This window comes from Camarhynchus parvulus, chromosome Z, assembly GCF_901933205.1.
Source record: "Camarhynchus parvulus chromosome Z, STF_HiC, whole genome shotgun sequence".
NCBI classification, from domain to species: Eukaryota; Metazoa; Chordata; class Aves; order Passeriformes; family Thraupidae; genus Camarhynchus; species Camarhynchus parvulus.
Window position 1 is genome coordinate 22,804,141 of NC_044601.1, and position 19,118 is coordinate 22,823,258.

General features: G+C 35.5%; 1 protein-coding gene across 1 annotated transcript in view; it reads right to left on the minus strand.

Moving 5' to 3' along the window:
• The window catches only part of TRPM3 (transient receptor potential cation channel subfamily M member 3), a 259,332-nt gene that overhangs the window by 125,192 nt on the left and 115,022 nt on the right, over positions 1-19,118 (minus strand). The window contains exons 2-3 of the mRNA XM_030968168.1: positions 5,564-5,643; positions 4,715-4,919 (exon numbers count right to left, since the gene is read on the minus strand). Of these exons, the coding sequence (XP_030824028.1) occupies positions 4,715-4,919; positions 5,564-5,643 (285 nt within the window). The remainder of the gene's footprint in view (positions 1-4,714; positions 4,920-5,563; positions 5,644-19,118) is intronic.

The window sequence follows — 19,118 nt, forward strand, 5'->3', positions numbered from 1 at the left end:
ATCTATTCAGACAAAATTTTGTGATCTGCATTCTAACATTCTAACATTGCTCCTGTGTTTCTTTATGATAACTTATTTAAGTTGCCCACTGGTTGCTCCAAAAGTGTGATCCTCAGGAAAAAAAAAAAAAAAAAAGTAATTCTCACTGAATTAAACAAAAACCTTGCTACTTAGACTGAAACCAAATTGGTTCTGTATAAGTTATTAAGTTTATTTTTCTTACACCTTAAGGCCTAATCCAAGTTCCACTAAACAATCAGTGAAAGGACCCTCATCAATTTAAATGGGCTTTGGATAAATGTTTTTCTGTGTTATTTCCCCTTTTTCTCCATGTAGAACACCATCTTTTAAATTCTGTAAATATTTTTTAAGAAGTAATTTACTATAACAGAAACAATATTTGCTGTCTTTTCATGGTTTATGCAATTTATATGATTATCCTTTTTTTTTCCTCTCAAAAGCCCTGATGACTTTTGGCATCCTTTTTATACAGTTTTTATAAAACTCAGGGCATTTTAAATCAAGAAAATTACCTTTTTCTGTGACTAACTTCCAAATAATAAAGTTTTAAGGATCTGAATATTAGCAACTTTGGTTAAGTAACTGTTAATGTTCATTGGAATTCTACTGATGCTCTTTCATGTTTCCTTACACAATAAGAAAAGTTAAGCAGATAACACTGAAGTAAACTTCCTTTCTTTTGCAGCTGCAAACTTATTTTAGGATTTTACTCTGCATATGAAATGTATAATTGAAATGCATTCAGTGAGGAGGAATCTATTTAACTCACCAAAGGCTTTTCAAACAGCCATCTTCCATTTAACCCTGAAAAACCATGATGAAACTTTAGTTCTGCAAAGAGTAATCCTTTAAAGAAGTTTATAGACAATCCAGGCCCAGCAGTTAAAGAGAGAACATTAAGGGTGTGTGTGTGTGTGTGCATCTAAAGGCAGATAGTGTATTAAAAAAAATGGATTTAGTTTGCTCAAAAGTGCAGTGCACGATGCATCTCAGCAAGATTGTCTTAATTGGTACACTGATGAACAGAACACATTTTCAAATTTTTCAGAATATTGCCCTTAATTGGAATGGAATCACTCACATGAGTTTGATAATTGCTTTCTGATTTAATAAAATGCTAGTATAAAGTAGATAAGTGTGTTACTTAAACTGCAAAGAGCCGACTAGGGTAAGCAGAACATATTTTATTAGCTTTTCTGTATTCTTCTCAATTTTATTTGCAAAACCTATTAATAAAATTTATGTACATCCACATGCCTCTCACATCTTTTTACAGTTGTTAAATTTGAAAATCTGCTATAAAACTAAAATAATTGCAGACAAGCAAAATTGTTATTTGCATTCCTTACATATTAATGGGATGAGTCACTTGTAAAGAAAAGATGAGATTGACAGAGATCTAAATACCACAGTCTTGTTGCAGGATCATCTGTGGTTGCATGAAATGGAAGGAAAGGCCTTTTCAGTAACTGATCTTGTAAACCAGTGTTAACTAATCTCAGCTATGTGTTTCTATATAATATCCTGCATAAATTATTAAGCTATTTGTATGATTGATTTAAGGAGGATAATGCAGCTGCACTGAAGATACTTTAACAGTTCCATGGCACTAGCAAAAGTCATTCTGTTTGGGAATTTTTGTTCCGTGTGGCTGTGGAAATGAAATTAATGGCTCAGTCAGTTCTAGTTACAATATATAAACCTATATCTTTGCTGTTTTGTTCCAAATCCATGTGTTCTGTTAGAATTTCAATATAATTTTCATTTCAACAGCTAAAGATCTGTTTGTTGTTGTCTGGTGGCAACTGACATAATATTTTATCATGGAAAGTACAATTACACTTACTATATATTTTGTATTAAAATCTAATTCTGTTACTTCAAATTCAGAAAATAATTATCTGTCAGTTTTACACTGAACTAGTCTGTTCCATTAATTGACTCCTGGTTTCCAAATTATAAATTTAAGGTTATGGTTCCTATTAACAAACCCCACCTAATTCTCTGAAGCCCAATTCAGAACAATTTAACAATTTTGCTGTCAGCACGGATCAAGAAAATACTGCTCAGTTCAGTGCTTCCCTTGCTTAGTGATTTTAATGTGTGGGCATCCATTTCAGGAAATATAATAGGGAATAGGTGGAAAATTTAATGCCAATTTTTCCCTTGAGTTTTTCCTTGATTTCGTCAGCTTGCCAAATCTTGCTGCTTTGTAAGGTTATTTTATTAGCCAATAGGTAAAATATAAACTTACCACGATTGCCAGCAAAAACCATCTTGCATGCTACAGCATTATTTGATAGCCAGTACCTAGAAAATTACTAACACATTTTTATAAAGGAATATACTTATCATGTTTTGTCCCCTTTATCTTTCTTCCCTTATCCACACTGATCAGATTCTCTGCATTTGGGGTTGAGAATGTACAGCTGAACAAGAATACTTCCAGGAGCTACTATGTACTTGCTTCTTTTTTTTCAAGCCTTATTCTATCAATAAGTCTCCTTTTCCCCTCCTCTGCTGAAAAAGTTGGTGGGTTCCTTTGGTTGAGCAAATTCTTGGCTTCCACAGAAACCTTTGGATTTGTTAAATTTTATAATTCGTTAAATTTTATTATTTTATTATGGGAAAATCCTAGTACCCAGCAAATGCAAAGGTAGGAGTTTAACTTTCTATTAATAAAACTGCAAAAGTAGTTAGGCAACTTTTGACCATAGTCTACCCTAAAATAATGTTTGGGCATGGAAATATGAACATAAGGACATCTTCATGCTGCTTCTGTGGCAAACATATTATAACAAAATTATTTTATCCATTTCCATTTAAATTGTTATGCAAGCCTCCTTATTTGTATTTTGGTCTTATGAAAGGCATTTTTCTCACTGGTGGAAAGCAATCACAAAATCCATTTGAGAGATATTTACTGGATTGTTTAACTGGAAGGACTTTTCCAACCAGTGGAATAATCAAATTTCTGAACATTTTATAGTTTATTTTTTTTTAGTGAATGGAGAATTTGTTTTATTCCCATGTTTTGGGTGGGATTTAATGATTACAAATAGATGGCATGTGCAGCTTCTTGCTTCTAGTCTGACAAAATAAATCTGGAGAGTTTCCAGCAATAAATGCATTGCCTTTATCCCAAAGTTTTAACTTGTTATTTAGTTTTCTGAGAGTTTAAGTCCCTTTTTCCATTCTCTTTTTTTCTTTTTTCTAAATTGTTCATGGTTTCACTCCTGACTGCACTCTGGGACAACGTTTTTCTTTCCTTTACGCTGACTTCCCGTTTTATCTCCACAGTTGCACTTCAATTGTACTTTGAGCACACAGCATGAAACTTATAGTGTGTCCTGTCTCTTCTGACACTATGCCAGGACATCAAAATCCCAGCAGATATGAGAAATCCTGTAAAAGAATTGGTGTCAACAGCTTCCATAAAACCTTCATCATTTCTTGGCTCTCCAAGACTACTTTTGTCTGGGCAGGGCTGTTTATTGCTTTATAGCAATCTTCAAGGACATCACTGAAAAAGCTCTTATCCCTTCTCATAAAATTGATCCAATGCAAAGAATCCATATAAGGTTAATAACATTCATTACTGTATCTTTGAACCACTGGCCTTGCAGATTTTTAGGTGATTGGTTATCAATTGAACATATGATGCCTGTGATACTCTCAGAGAAATTACCTAATTTTCTTTTTCTTGGTGCAGCAGTGCTTTCTAGTTTCTATCAAATAAGCAATCCAACTGCACAAACAGAACCATCCACTTGAAAAGTCACTCCAACTCCAGCACTTCTGTACACATCTGAGGAAAATACTTTGCTCTCACTAGCATAATACCTGGGATTTTCACTGTCTCTAGTCTCTGTTTTTTATGACAGATCTGAGTCATCTGTTGGGAAGAATTCATGCACAGAAAACAGTACGGGATTGCTGGGCAGGTTATTCTGCAAAGTGCCCAGGAGTTAATCTTCTGCCCTCAATGCCAAAGCAGTGTATTGGCCATGAAGTCCTAGGCACATACTCCTCTGTCATTCTCAAAGATCCAGGTTCTGCAGTTGAGATAGAGTCAGAGAGATTGTTCCTTTCATGTAATATTACATAGAAGAAATACACTCATGGGTTAGTTTGTGTGCTGGAAACGTTTCTCCAAGTTAGTGGAGCAAAACCTTCAGATCAACGCACTTTGGTACCACTCCACAGGGAGTGAGTGATCAAGAGGTTTTGTAGTTCCTAGCTTAGACACTTCCTGGAGCCTCTTATTTCACTGAAAAATGAACCTATACTTCCTATACACATCTATCGTCCTATACACGTCTGGAGGAAAATTAATGGGAATTTGGTATTTTTAAAATCTGTCAGCTTTGCAGACACAGCCAGGAATGGGAAATCATAGATGAATTCTAAAACTCTTCAGAAAAAGAGCTATGAGCAGCCATTGGAATTAAATTAAGACAGCAGGACATTAAGGCCTTCAGCCTTCATAAAGGTAGCTCCTCTTACACTGCGCTCCAGCTTTTACAGTTAATTTTGTTGACCCACTCTTTGACACGTGATACATAAAAACATACATTCCAGTCGTACAGGCAATAACACTTTAGCATGAAGTTAAGAAAGAGCATTGTCCATTCTTTGTGAAGGCTTACTTTTAGCTAGCAGCATTATCTACCTAAGAGAAAAACATGGTTACCATGGCTTTATTGGAGTGGCCTCCTCCCTGGAACTCAATGGTTCCAAAGGCGTCCGTCGGGCTGAGCTGCGTGTGCTTGCTGATGGACCACTTCTCCGACTGGATGTCATTGCGAGCCAGCCTGGTTTCACTTTTCTCATTCTGAGTAACGGAGGCGCTTGGAGGCTGTCCAATATGTTGGCCTGTTAGACGCCCACAGCAACACCTATGACATCAAACAAACAGAAAACCTGAGTCACGTGCGTGTATAAACTGGACAGAGAAACAAACTACAAAAAGAACCCAAACCCTTTTCAGTTCTGCTGATTCCTTTCCTGAACCCTTTACGTATGGATGCAACAAAATATATATATTACCTTTTTTCCCTGTGTCTTTTTTACTTTAGTCTCTTCTGTATTTCAAAAAAATCATGCTTTGTTCTAAATATGTACAAAATGAAATTAAAGAACATCTCTTTTCTTCAAGTAACATCAGGACAAGTAATCAGCTTTTGCATGGATTAACACAAATTGTAAATTGCTACTTTAATGCATCTATTTGCTTTTGACAATGTTGTGTGTCATGTATCCAATTTAGGTAAATATTCAGTGCCCTGAATATTGAGCTAAGAAGATAAGGAAATTAAACACAGATGCTGACCCACCCTTGATTTATCTTTTTTTCTTATTAAATAAGTTTTGACATGTAAACAAATTGTTCCCATAGGAATCCATCACTGCAGATATAATTCAAACACCTTCTGAATAAGTTTACCAAATGCTTACATCCGTATCCATACTATGCATACATATATAGAGTCACTTCTTTTCTAACCAACTTTCATTTTTCATACAAGTAACATGCAATTACCTATGGGGGTCTTTGGTGCTGGGTATGATATGGACACATTCTCGCTTGTAAAATGCTCTTTCTATCCATGATTTCTGCGCCTAAAAAAGAGAAAAGAAATGCCTTGAGCTCTGTTTTTGTATTATATACAACCTTTAGTACAACTGTAGAAAAATTTTAAACAGAAGAGGAAATTTCACTGACTCTTCAGATAAGCAGTGCATATTTTGTAGAGGGCAAACATTCCATTAGAACCATGTTTCCCTTCTAGAGGTAAGCAACCAACACAAAGTTTTAATATTCTTTTCTTATTCAATAGCCCGATGACCTCTTTGCTATTACCATATTCTCCTAACAGAGGAAGAAATCTCTGGAGAAGAATTAACTCAAACTCTAAACCTTTCTCCATGGCAGAAAAAACTCTACACTTATTCACTAAAAACACTTCTGTTTCCATATCAGTGATACAACTAAGCCAGCTCTAATTAAAAAAACCTACAACCAGACCAACAAAATTACCCGAAGCATTTTTACACAAGCACTGAGAGTGCTGTTTAACACAGAGGCAGAAACTACAGTTTCTATGTGGACATTAAAAAAACCAAAAAACTGTTTTTGAAACAAGACACAAAAAATTTTAATATATTTAGTCAGATGATTGGCAGGTAGTCTCTAAAATAGTAGCTATGGTTGTTCATAACACTCAAGCTCTTCCATCACATATTCACAAAAAAGCAGGAAATTTCCTGCAACATAGTCTTAATTAATAGTCTAAAAAAAAGATACAAAAGAATCTTTTCAAACAGAAAGATGGGTAGGAAAGAGAAAGGGAAAAGAGAAGAACAAACACAAAACAAGAAAGGAGAGAATTTCAGAGCTCTGAAATATTTTTAATTATCTAGGAAATCCTCACTCCATATAATACGAGTTCTGGCAAGCTCTCTAAAACATTCACACACATAGAACGCTATTATTTCATTTAATAAGATAATTTGAAGCTTTCCTTTGCAAATTCATTTAAAACAGATTAACTTAATACATTTAAATAATAAAATTACCCACTTAACTGCACAGCATAAACAGAACTATAAACTATGGACTATGTAAAAATTATCTGAGAATTAATAATGTGAAATGAACTCTAAACAATTTAAAGGAAATATGAGCATTTTTCCTCTATGAAAGGACAACTTTTGAAATTGCCTTTGTAACTAACTGATGTTACTTTTTACTATACAAGGATATAAAATACCTACATATCACTTTAACTAACTAATGTTACATCACTGTCTAATGCTATCTTCTTGTCCACTCAATCTGTATCCTGTTTTAAAATCAGAACCCTCTGCTTCTGAAAAATGTGAAAATTACTGCGAAGTAAAAAAATTTCTTGGCGTTGGTGAATGTCACTAGCACAAACTATAAAATAACATCACAAGAATTTCTAGCTATGTCTACTACTTACCAGTTCCAGTATATAGAATTTATTCTTCTACTTTTTACAGAGAAAATAATTCCTTGCTGGATCTAGTGGTTACAGGTGCCGTTTAGCAATATTTTGTCTTTAGTTTCCATACATTTTTATTTGAAAAATCTGCTGGACTTAATATCTTGTAGGAATAGTAGATACCTAGGCTTATTTAACAGTCAGGAAAAAAAAACCCCAAACTTAAATAAAACTGTATTTTACTGGCTTTTCTCATGGTAGCAAACAGAAGGTTAATGTATTATAGAAGGTTGGGCAAGATGTAGTTTGTTTGAACAAAGTATAGTGAAATAGAAATTCTGAAAGCTAAAAGAGTTATACTTCACCTAAGAGAGACCGCCTTGAGATCTAATTTATTATAACTTCTAAATATCCTTTATTAAATATATTACTGTTTTCATCCTTTTCTGCAAACAATTTGCCATGGTGAATTTCCTGGCTACATAGAAGTAATGTGTCATTTCTAAAGGTGGTCACTAGCTAAATTTATCTCAAGTTCCAGTATGAAAAGGTGCCATAACAGGTACTTCACAGAAATTTTTTCACTAGATATAAAAGCAAGTTTTCAAAATGCAAGAAATTGGCATTTAAAATTTATTTTCCTACTCTTTCTCATATTTTTTTTGCAAGTAGAAAAGAAACACAGTTACATTAAAAAAAGTTAATAACAAAAATAATAATTTGCATTTGAATTTTCATCACGCTTCTTCAAAGGTAATATTGTAAAAATAATAATCGCGTTTAAAATCTCTATTCATATCAGAAAAAGATACTTTCCAGCTTTTGGATCTCAGAAAACGTCCTCTCCTATCTGGCAGAGTTGTGATCACAAAATATGTGATTTACTAATCTCATAATTTCTTGTCCTTCCAAATTTAAAAGAAAGCATCTTGTTGCACTACCCCCTGCCAGTAATCTTTCTGCAACAGATATAATTTGCAATGAACTATAAAGCTCAGAGATATAATAAATTATACTACTTGCTGTAGAGTCTTCATAACAGAGTAACTTCAGGAAATCAACATAATAATAACTAAACTGTCTGCATTAAATTCTCACTTATAATGCAAATTAGTAAAGTAATAAAAAGTTTAGAAGACTATAGCAAAGTATTTTCATGACTAGTAGAGCAAGAAGCTTATCTTCTCTTTCTCTTCAAAGACTCCTTCAGTAATGGATAATGAGACAATTTAAAGTCCACAGTGAATTCATGAAGTACACACCATACTTGAATTTGTTTTATTAATAGTTTAACTTTCCAGGTGAGTCTCCCTTTTTATTAACCTCGCTGCACAATCTCACCAAGAACATTTTCTTTCTCTCTTTCCTTTACCTGAGTATCACTTCCTTGGCGTTTGAGGCTGTCCTGGAGCAAGCCCTGCTGCCCCTGTTTTGCCGCGCCCGGTCACTGCTGATAACGCGTTTGTGCCTGGCCCCATGCATGGCGCTTGCTCTGCCCATGGCGCAGCGAGCAGAGGGAGGGCCAGAAGAGCCCTCGCACCCATTAGCTGCTTGGAATGTGCTGCTGTGGGATTAGCCTTGTTAAGGGTTCACTGGGCACTCACCCATGGCCCCACAAAACTGCTTGGTTTGAACATCTAATCTGACGCCAAAAGAAAAACAAATCCCTTGAGAGCTTGGATTTAACTGGCACAAGCCTTGATGGGCTTTTTGTCTCTTTGCCCCTGAGACAGCAAGCTGGTCAAAGTGTGATAAGATGCTCTGAGTTCTTAAGTTTGACTCAGGAAAACCAATCCATCAAAAGAAACACTGTACTAAGCTGGAAAGAGCTCGAGAACACAGGAGAAACTGTTAAGCTCCAAAGAATGAAAGCAGTGTGTTTATTGGGTAACTGTGAGAAATCTATACACAGCTGCTGAAATATATTGAAAATAATCAACAATAGCATTTTCCTAAAGAAACTGGGGTTTTGTCTCTGTTTCCCACCAAAACTGCTGTACTGTAGTGCATATAACTTTTCATAAACACAAACCTTTGTCCCACAGAAAAAAGCAGCTGCATTGTTTTCATCATAATAAAAACCTGGTAACTTTAACCAAAAGTTGAATATTAACAAATCTGGGGACTACTTCTTTGCTGTGCCCTCTTGATATTAACACAGATGAACAATCTTTTCATATGGACATCTTAATTTTTATTTTAGTACCTAGCAATAACATAGGTTTAGTCACTTAAAAGTTTTTGACACATAAAGTATTTTGACTCTTAACCCCCACCACCATATTTGCATTAGCTCCTACATATGCCTACATCCCTTCCTTTCCTTATCATTAAGGTGCATATAATGCATGAAAAATATTCTGTCGACCCTTGGTAATGATGAATACACAAGCACAAAACTGTTCTGCATCTGCATTAGTTCTGATGGGCCCAGAATGGGCAAGGCTGAGAATATGTATCAACTTTTAAACTTCTTACACTATCACACATGTGGAGAGCTTCTGCTAGGCTGGCTAATCCATGAGATTGCTTTTGTCTCTGTTTCCTAAATTTTTGGGTAAAATACATACATGTGTTTTGTAAATATTAATGTATATATTAAGAATGTACACACACACACACACAAAAACACACATTCTTTTACAACAAACCTGTGAGGTTTCTGAACCAGAGATTGTGCGCTTACCTTGTCAGATCTCTTAAACACAGGATTGGACCAAAGATGGTCTGTGGAGATTGATAAAGGTGAAGTTGGAGCCAGGAAAGCTAGTAAACAGTTCAGTGAGGTAAAAAATATGATGGGGAGTCAGCAGGTAAAGACAGCTTGCTTTTTAACACTAGGGAATTTGGTTTGATTGAGAGGATGGAGAAAGAGTGAGGCAAAGAAAGGAAAGATCTAATGACTGAGATAACTGGTTAAGAATCTCCATTGACTCTGAAGTAAAACTTCAGTATTTGAACCTGACAAAATTATGGAGATTGATCCTGGATTCAGGTTTCAGCTTGTAGAGTAACATGGGGCAAAAGCCACATCTTTTGTCTTAAGAAATCAACAAAAGAAACAATGGTTATATTAATTCCTATGGTGGCACTAGGACATTTTATAGGTAGGGACTTCAGAGTTGGCATACACAACTCATGCTAAGGTAATTACAACTGTCTTTGCTTATTTAAAGATGCATTAACTTAGGACTGCGTGGCAATGAAACCACCAGTACCATACTTATTTCTATTTTCTGAGGCGTAATAAAGAAAGAGCCAGGACACAAAGACAGGTATTTGTTTCAATATTGTACAACTGCAAAATAGTGCTTTCAGAATGGATGCTGCCCATTTAATGATAAAATTTTCCACCCACCTCACTGTTTATGAAACAAAATATTAAAACAGCAATTAGCAAATGAACTCAGTACTGGCTGCTCATGGCAGGTGAGGGCAAATACTTAAAGAGGTTTCATTGGGGAAAGAGAAGTGTTTGAAGCCTTTCTCTACTTTGCAGGGGGACAGAGAAGCTGGATGGGCAATGGAGTATTACTGAAGCATATTACAGAGAGGATTAGAGGAGGATATGGTGACGGAGTGGCATCAATGCTATTGCAAACTGATGTGATTAGTATTCCTTAACCAAATGGGAAAATTCCACTGTCTCTGAATAACAACCCAACACCAGCAAATTTCTATAGCTATATTAGTACAAAGGAGGGCAATGCTTCAGTTTAACCTTATTACAAGTTGTGCTTGGGACAAATTTCTAAGCCTCATTTCAACACTGTGCAATTATAAGAACCATAAAAAATTTTATGTCATTCTTGAAGCATTAGGAATTTACCTGTCTGAACATTAACTGAGGAATCATCGGGCTGTCCCAAAAGATTTAATTTTCTAACAGAAATTTATTGCTAGTAGCCCTTTAGAGGCTGGCAATCTGACCTTTACCCACTAGAGCTGTACTTATGTATGCTTTGTTCTTTTTCTAACAGGCTTCTCAAGCACTTTATCACCAGACTTGTTACAAAAGCAATGCGAAATTGTCTTGAAAACCAAGTTGTATGCAGTACAGAATAGGAGGGCATAGAATACAGTCATTTGCTGTTACAGTATGTTACAGAAATTATCTCCTAGCATTGTTTACACATGTAATTTTTATACAGTACTTAGAAGAAATAAAGTAATTTAAAAACAATTAGGAGCTTTTCATTCAATGGTTAATGATTTTAGTAATTATATCTGACATTTTTCTTACTGGAAGGACACAGAAATGAAAATATTATGTCTTTGCTAATGCTACGGTGGAAATGTGCATTTATGCTTTATATAGACATTATATGGAACAAGCATATGTCATTATTATCCATGCTAGGATAATTTGACTGAAAGCTTAACAGATATTTTAAAAAGAACTAGGGAGAACGATTAGATCCAGAATTGGCGTAGACATTCAGGTTCTACAGGCTTCCTTAAGATCTGTAGAAGTGTAAGGGGAAAATTTTAAAGAAAATGTCATTAAAATGAAGGATATAATGTAAAGAACACTTTCAAAAACTGTTTTCCTTTTATGAGTTTTAACATATGAAAGGAAGAATGAAGCCCGTCAACTTAATTAATGAGGTTTCTTCAGATACATATTTATGATTTCACCAAAATTGCTGTGAGTCTAAAATTCTTTAAATAAGTAAATAAACCCTTTCTAATAAGAAAGATCTACTTGATCCCTAAACCTAGATAGGTTTATCTAGACCTCTGTTTGATCCTTACCAGTGTCATAAATAGGGGCTATTTATGACACTGGTAAGGGAGAACACAGGGAAAGACAGGGAAAACACATCAAATGTGTATAATGCTTTCCCCTAGGACTTCCTCAGCTAACAATTATCTTCTGCTCATGGACTTTCTGCATATTTGTGATTTCTACATGCTCTGTAACCCTTAATGGGATTTCTCCTACCAACTTGCCTGCTGATTTCTTCCAAGCTTTCAGCTTTTTCACCTCTTTCTCCTTGCTGCAGAGGGAAACACTTCTTTCTGTTTGTTTTGAATGTGACTCCTCATACTTTCCCATTGCAGCGAGAAGCACTGAACACTCAGTTCCCACCCATCCTCTTCATACCAGTCATGGTTTTCAAGATACCTTCTGAAGTAATTTTTTTCCCCAGATTAATCATTTATCAAGTATCCCCTTCACACAGAAACTGTTTATTATCTTATGTCATCCTTGCTGTCCCTCTCCAAACCTTTTTCAGCTCGATTCTTCTGGGAGGAATCAGAGCTGTGCACCAATGGTGGCCTGACTACAGCGATTGCTGTTGTGGCAAGTGGATATTCAGTAGTTTGGTATCTATTTCTTGCCTAGTAACTCTCATAAAAGATTGATTTTGTTTTCTTGACCATCACAACTGAGCACTGTGGTATACTTTCACAGAAGGATCTGGCTAAACCCCGATACTTCCCTTAAGTGTAGTAAAGAATTTACAATATTAATGGTGAAGAACAGCTATAAAAATCAAGCTGTTTTAATCAAATCTTTATTATGGAGCAGTAATAAACATATATGAAGTTCTAATTTATGTCAAATGCAGCTTAAAAATCATAATAAAAATGATATCATGCAAGTCTATAGCTGCAAATACATGACTAGAAAGCAAAACACACAGGAAATATTGTTCTGCCAGTCAGTGCTGATAGATTATTTATCTTTTAAACTACTAAGCTTGTTTCTGGATTCTAAATGGGTACAACATTATTCCTAACTCTTCAAACTAAGGAAAGAAAATGCCTTTCACATTAAGATCTTATGCTGTCTAATAAAAATCGTGAGGTTAAAATGCACATGTAGGAGTTATGCACGGAATCTTATTCTGGACTGAACTAGTCATTCTACCTCATAAATGTATGACAGCTATAACATTGTCTGCTTTTTCATTAGATTGAGGTGTTTTTGTTAGCCACTGTGTGGGTGCTGAGCTGATGAAGGAATTAAAATTAAATTGTACATAGCTGCATGAAAGGGCCTGAACAAATGAGGATTCCAGATGTTCCCCAACCCTAAACATTCAGCGGAACCAATTTTGTGTCCCTGTTCACACTTCATCTTATCTAACACGCTGTGTTTACTCCCAAGTCCCTCTTGAGCCCCCTGAATAATGCAGTCCCACAGGCACCCTCTGTGATAAGGCTTTGGTTGAGGCCGTGGCTTCACCACTTCCAGCCTTCCTGGAGGGCACATCACGTCAGGTGTCCTCTGACTGTGGTAAAACTTCAACCACATCTCTCAGCTATTCTTGTAACTATGTGTCATACTCATCAGTGGGTGCCAACTGTGTTGGAAGCCTCCTGGACCATTCTTGCCATCTTTATAATGCAAAACAAGAGTACTAAATTGCACAAATCCTGCACAGATGCAGCTATTTCATTTTCTGTCCTACAACCTGTATTTCTTATTTTTCTTTTTCCAAAGCTTTAAGCATCAGATTTTACTGAATTCTAGGGAACCCTAGGGAACATCAAGTAACAGAGAGATATGTTTCAGGCATATGTGCCAAGCCCCATGTACTGTTTAGATTTCAATAGCCAAATGGTGGCATTGACAAGAGTATTTTTAATGCTAGCTTGTTTATATATGTTCTCTTCAAGAGATAGTGGACATATTCTGAATTAAGTTATAATATTTCTCCCTCATTTGACATTCAAATTTCATTATAAACAACAGCTTCAAAATTTCAGATGTAATTTTTGTTATATGATCCATTGCGACTTTGATTTCAGTGACATTTGAACTGAAAAAAAATGCACTACTTTACCTAACTCCTAAATATTACAGGGAAATATTTAAAAAAAGATGCTAGTGATTTATCACTTGAAACAAAACTAAGTAAAATCTTAGCAAGTCTTGATACTGTCATCAGATCTAAGGAAAACATTTCTAGCACATTATCAAAATTAGTATTTTGACTTTGACTGAAACAGCTATCATGCACCAAACAGGATGTTGAATGGAGGAAGTACAGACAAGTTTTTAGGTTTGAGAGTTTACATTCAAATCTGACATTAGCACAAAGCGTGAATAGAAAAGCATTCAGAAGTATGATACTTAAAAAGAAGTAAATGCTTTATTTTCAATTTGTTGTCTGTACCTGCTCACATATGGTCAGAACAAAAAGAGCAGATGCACCTCAGGAAGAAGGCAAAAGCATCACTGTACAGGGGAAGAGGGAACAGCCCTCCAGCATCTTCAATAGCTCCTGCAGCCAGGAATACAGCAGCTCTTTCCCTCAAACCTCTTTCTGGATCCTCATATGGATCCTTCCACACAACTGCTTGAACAGCTGCTCCTCTCCTTCCACTGCAGACCTTCCTTCTCTGCCTTGTCTGACACAATGTGAAGGAAAATATCAGAGAATGTCCAGAGCTGCTTGATAAAACTGCTGCCGTGCAACCCTTAGTGATCTTTGATTTTGGGCAGGGGTAAGGCAGAAACCAAAAGAAAAAAATTATTCATTAAAAATATTGTATTTCCAGTTGCATTAACAAACACAAAGCAAATCCCTCATAAATCTGTTTCTGAGAAAGGACACTTGTTCCCTGCAGTATGTTAAATTTCTTTTAGAAAAACTCCCATGAAGTTTGGCATTATAGTATTTTATTTCCTAGTGATTTTGGCATTATAGTATTTCAGAATTATTATAATCTAGGCTTAGCTGTATGGTTAGCATTTTTTCCTCTGTTAAGTCCCAGAGACTTTTAATATTTGATTTTCCTGACAAATATCATCGAAGTTTCAATGCAATGTCTACCCAATGCAATGTTTTAGTTGAGGAATAAATAAATAAATACATGAATAAATGAATAAGAAAAACACAACTAAAGTATCGTCTGATTATTGAATTCCTGAATTAATCAGGAATATAGTAATAACATACAGATACCTTTTTCTTACAAAAACATGGGTTCATTGTATTGTCTACAGCAAATTTACACAGCTGTGAACTATGAAGTTCAAAATACCTAGAGAGTACGAGCGTTTCTGAAGCAATTGGAGTGAATGATCAGTTTGAAACACTATCAGATAAAGTCTGGTTCAGCTGTTGCGAACAGTATGAGAAACTGTTTCTATGGATTTTGCTTCTGCTTTAAACCTACAATGCTGTTGCGAGGCAAGAGTGTGCCATTGTGTGATGATGCAGGCAGCATATTTAAAATATCGTAATTCAGCAAAACGGAACACTTAGACCATTGTAGAACTAGAAAGATTCTATACCTCTGACCAAATGTTTATAGCATTATGTAAGTCAGACCTTTTCAAAGAAAGGTCTTAGATTCGATACTATTTTGTAACCTACATTGCTGTGCCCATGTAAAAATGACTCATGTGAAAACTAGTGACACATTTATGTTTTTTTGATCATATTCTGCCCATAAGAATTCCATCCATAAAGCACATAGCTGTCAGGTTCAAGAGACAAACAATTACTTTTTTTTTATGTCAAGGAGTTTTCCTTGTCTTTCTAGTATTTCTCAGCTAGAATCACAACTACGTGAGAAAACTTGCAGGCCTTTGTGTACTACACGACAATATTTTTCATCCAGGTTAGGCTGATGCTCTAGGGCTGATCATTGCTCCTTCACTCGCCATGGCAATGCAACTTTGCTTTTGCCTTCTCTTCATCAGCAGTCTGATTCAACTTCAAATGAGAAACAAAGACTGAGTGACTACTGCTGTCAGCTCTTCTCCCTCTCAGATGGAAGCAGTCAGACTACCTGATCCAAGAGCCCTATAACACTCTGAAAACAGGAAAATTACTGAGAGATAGAATTAAAAAGTACATAAATCTATCATATTTTAAACCCAATTTTACAGAAGCGCAAGAGGCAAGGTATTTTTTGCCATATAGCTCCCTATATGGCAAAAATATTGTACAAATAGTGTACAAGAATTATTTGTGGTTTTCCCTGCGGACTGTGCAATTTCACAGGTGGCTCCTCAGCATGCACTTCCTAAATTGGAAAAGGAAGTAAAACCTTGTAAGTTACATTCAATGCAAGATATTCCAATGTTCTATGACTCAAGTATGACTGTAAAAGCACACCCATTTTTCTAAGATTCATTAGTCTTATCATATGTTTTTCTTTCTGCACACATAAATCCATTATTCCTGTTTTCTTCTGATGTTTATTCCTAACCACATTACTTAAGCAAAAGTAATATTATAGTGTTTTTTAATAATAAATTGACAATCACCAAATAAGAGCTTACAAATTTACATTACTTTTCTCTAAGGTCAAATTATAAGAAAAAGGATAGCCTTGAGACATAAATTCTTATTAAATCTCAGACTAAGAAAAGAATAAAGTCACTAGAAATATAAATTTATATAGGTACATTTCATGTTTCTTGTTTGATCTGAACAGAGGGTCTTACCTTAAAAGGAATGTTGCAAAAAGGATCAGCTAGTATTTCTGTTTCAGTAAGTTTTAAACTTGGTTAAATCTGCAGAATTTCGTAGGCAAAAGACATGATATAAAATCTCAAGCAGGATTTTAATTTTAAATTCTTGTGTAAGAAAATTCTTTGAAGGTGATCTATATCAAAATTTAATCATATTAACAATGCTGTTTATCAACACATAATAACGACCTACATTATAGAGAATAGAAAATATTTCAGTGGATTTTCCATTCTGGTTTAATTTACAGAATGAGCTTTGTTTGATGTTTGAAAGGTCTGCTGAAAGGCCTTCTTTCAGCCTGTTCTGGCTCTGATTTAACAAGACTATTAAGACAGTCCTACAGTTGCATTTTTAATCCTTGAATTAATATTAGGATTAGAATTTTATAGTGAACCTGGGTGGGCTTCATTAAATCTCAAATCGTGCAAATTCTTGCTTTTGGGCAACCCACAGTTTCATGACTTTGGAAAATTTGAAGGACTGGAGCCTAACAATGAGGAAAACAAGCCCCATGCTGTCACACTGCTGCCATAGTTTCTTGTGCTTTTAGCCACAACAGGTAATTTTTTGTCCTAGTTTTGTTAACTAGCTGCCAGAAATGATATGAACAACAAAAAAAATTTCTTCTTTGCCATGTAATATTCCTCACAGGCAATAACTCTTGCAACTGTGTCTATATATGCATAAGCACAAAACACAGTTGGAGTGGAGGATCCCCACTACACCAATGTAGAAGTAAACAGCAAGCATGAATAATCCTGTCGAAGCCTTGGAAAAGGACTCAGACTCAAAGGCAAAAAAACATTCATCCTCCAATATCCCCACTCTATGGGACTGAGCACCCTTTTCTCTTTATCCATAAAATTTTGAAATCAATAGTCATGGTAAAGGCTACTGATTAATGATACAACCTGCAGAGGATTAAGATTATATTTGTACCATCACAGGAAACATATTGGAAAGCCACTGTGAAGGCATTTGAACACGAAGACAGGAAGAAGACAATTGTCTCTACTTCTTGGTAGATCTTCTGTTTTTTTCCTCCAAAACCCAGTAAAATATTTTCATGTGAATAGACAGATTTTGTGGAACAACCTTTTATGAAGAATTGAAATATTTTCTGCAGGCTAGTCAGTCCCTCTCAGAAAAGCCAAATGACTTTAAACCATTCCTGACCTCACTGCAAGCTATGGGCCTAAGAAAATAGGCATTGGTGTGGCTTCTGAGTCAACTGGTCAGTCTAGGTAGTCACAGCTGACTCTTCCTACTTGGAAAGGTATACAAGAGAAAGAGAGCTTAGGTGATCTAGGATGGCTTAGATCATGTAGTTTAAATGTTAACATCACTGGCATGGCAGTGCAACTTCCACCCTGCCACCCCATGAAAGTTGGTAGGGGCTGCTGAAGGGTTAGACAAGACCGCCAAAAATTGCCATTATGCTCATCCACTGGTAACAGAGTTGCAATTTAAATTCCTAGACACAAAATGACTGATATGAAATCTTATACTAGGCAATACATTTGGGGGATTTTTGGGAGTTATTTCACTGAGGTGTTTTTTTGTTTTGTTTTGTTTGGTTTTTTTTTGGTTTTTTGGGGGGGTTGGTTTGGTTTTGCTTGCTTGTTTTGTGGGTTTTTTTTTTGTTTTTTTTTACTTTTCCATTCTGTGAGACTTTGAGATTTGCAGTGACAGAAATCAGAATACAAGCATGTCTGAAGAATCTTATTCCTTGAGATGGCAACACTTTGGAAAGCAAGGTGGTATGGGCCTTTCTTGAAATTAATACCAATCAAACATTGTCTGTTAAAGACAATGTAGTGCTTATAATAATTGACTTGAACTCTACAAGGTTATTCAATACTATGCACCCAAATACATGTGACTGAGGACAATAATCCCTGCTGCTCTCCAGTCCTCTATGTTGAATGCAGCTTGCAATGTTCTAGAGGATTCTGGAAGGAATGAAACACGTAATTTGTGATTAACTAGAGTTTCTGATTTTAATGAATTTTCATAGTACAGATAATGAGAAAAGAACAGTTAAGAAGCAGGTCTTATTATTTGCAAAGTTTTATGATGGGGGTCATTCGCAAGGAGGGCACATCGGTAGTTTTCAATTACTTTCTTGTTTTGACTTGACTTTGAAATGAAGGCTTTAATGTAATACTTTTTTTTTACTATGCTGAATATTAAAATCTAGTGACCAGAAAGAAAACAATACAAACCCTTTTACTTTAAAAAGTCTTAAGAAAGTTCTCCTTTTTTCTTGTATTTTGCTGTTTAAATCTTCTAGAATTTGATCACACAGCACATTCCAGCTCCTGCCCCAGCAGGCCGCTGTATCCGGACTTTCTGATTACTGCCTATGCATTGTTTCAAAGTGAACCCTTGAAGGATTTAATTTAATAGAGATTAGTACTCTTATTAAACAGTGGTTAACTGAAGCCTCCAAATTCTGCTAAATGTTGTTCAATGAAGCGAATTAGTTGCTTTAATTTTTGCTCTCTCACACAAGAAAATAATATTGAGCGAAATAAATACCTTTTCCATGGGTCTACTAAGGGTGACATTATTATAGGACTTTTATCTCATGTATTTTAAGCTGGAAGTAGAGGTAACCCTGGTTCAGCAAACTTACAAACTATGTTGATTCTAAAAGCCCTCTCTTGGATTGGTTTAATTTTTA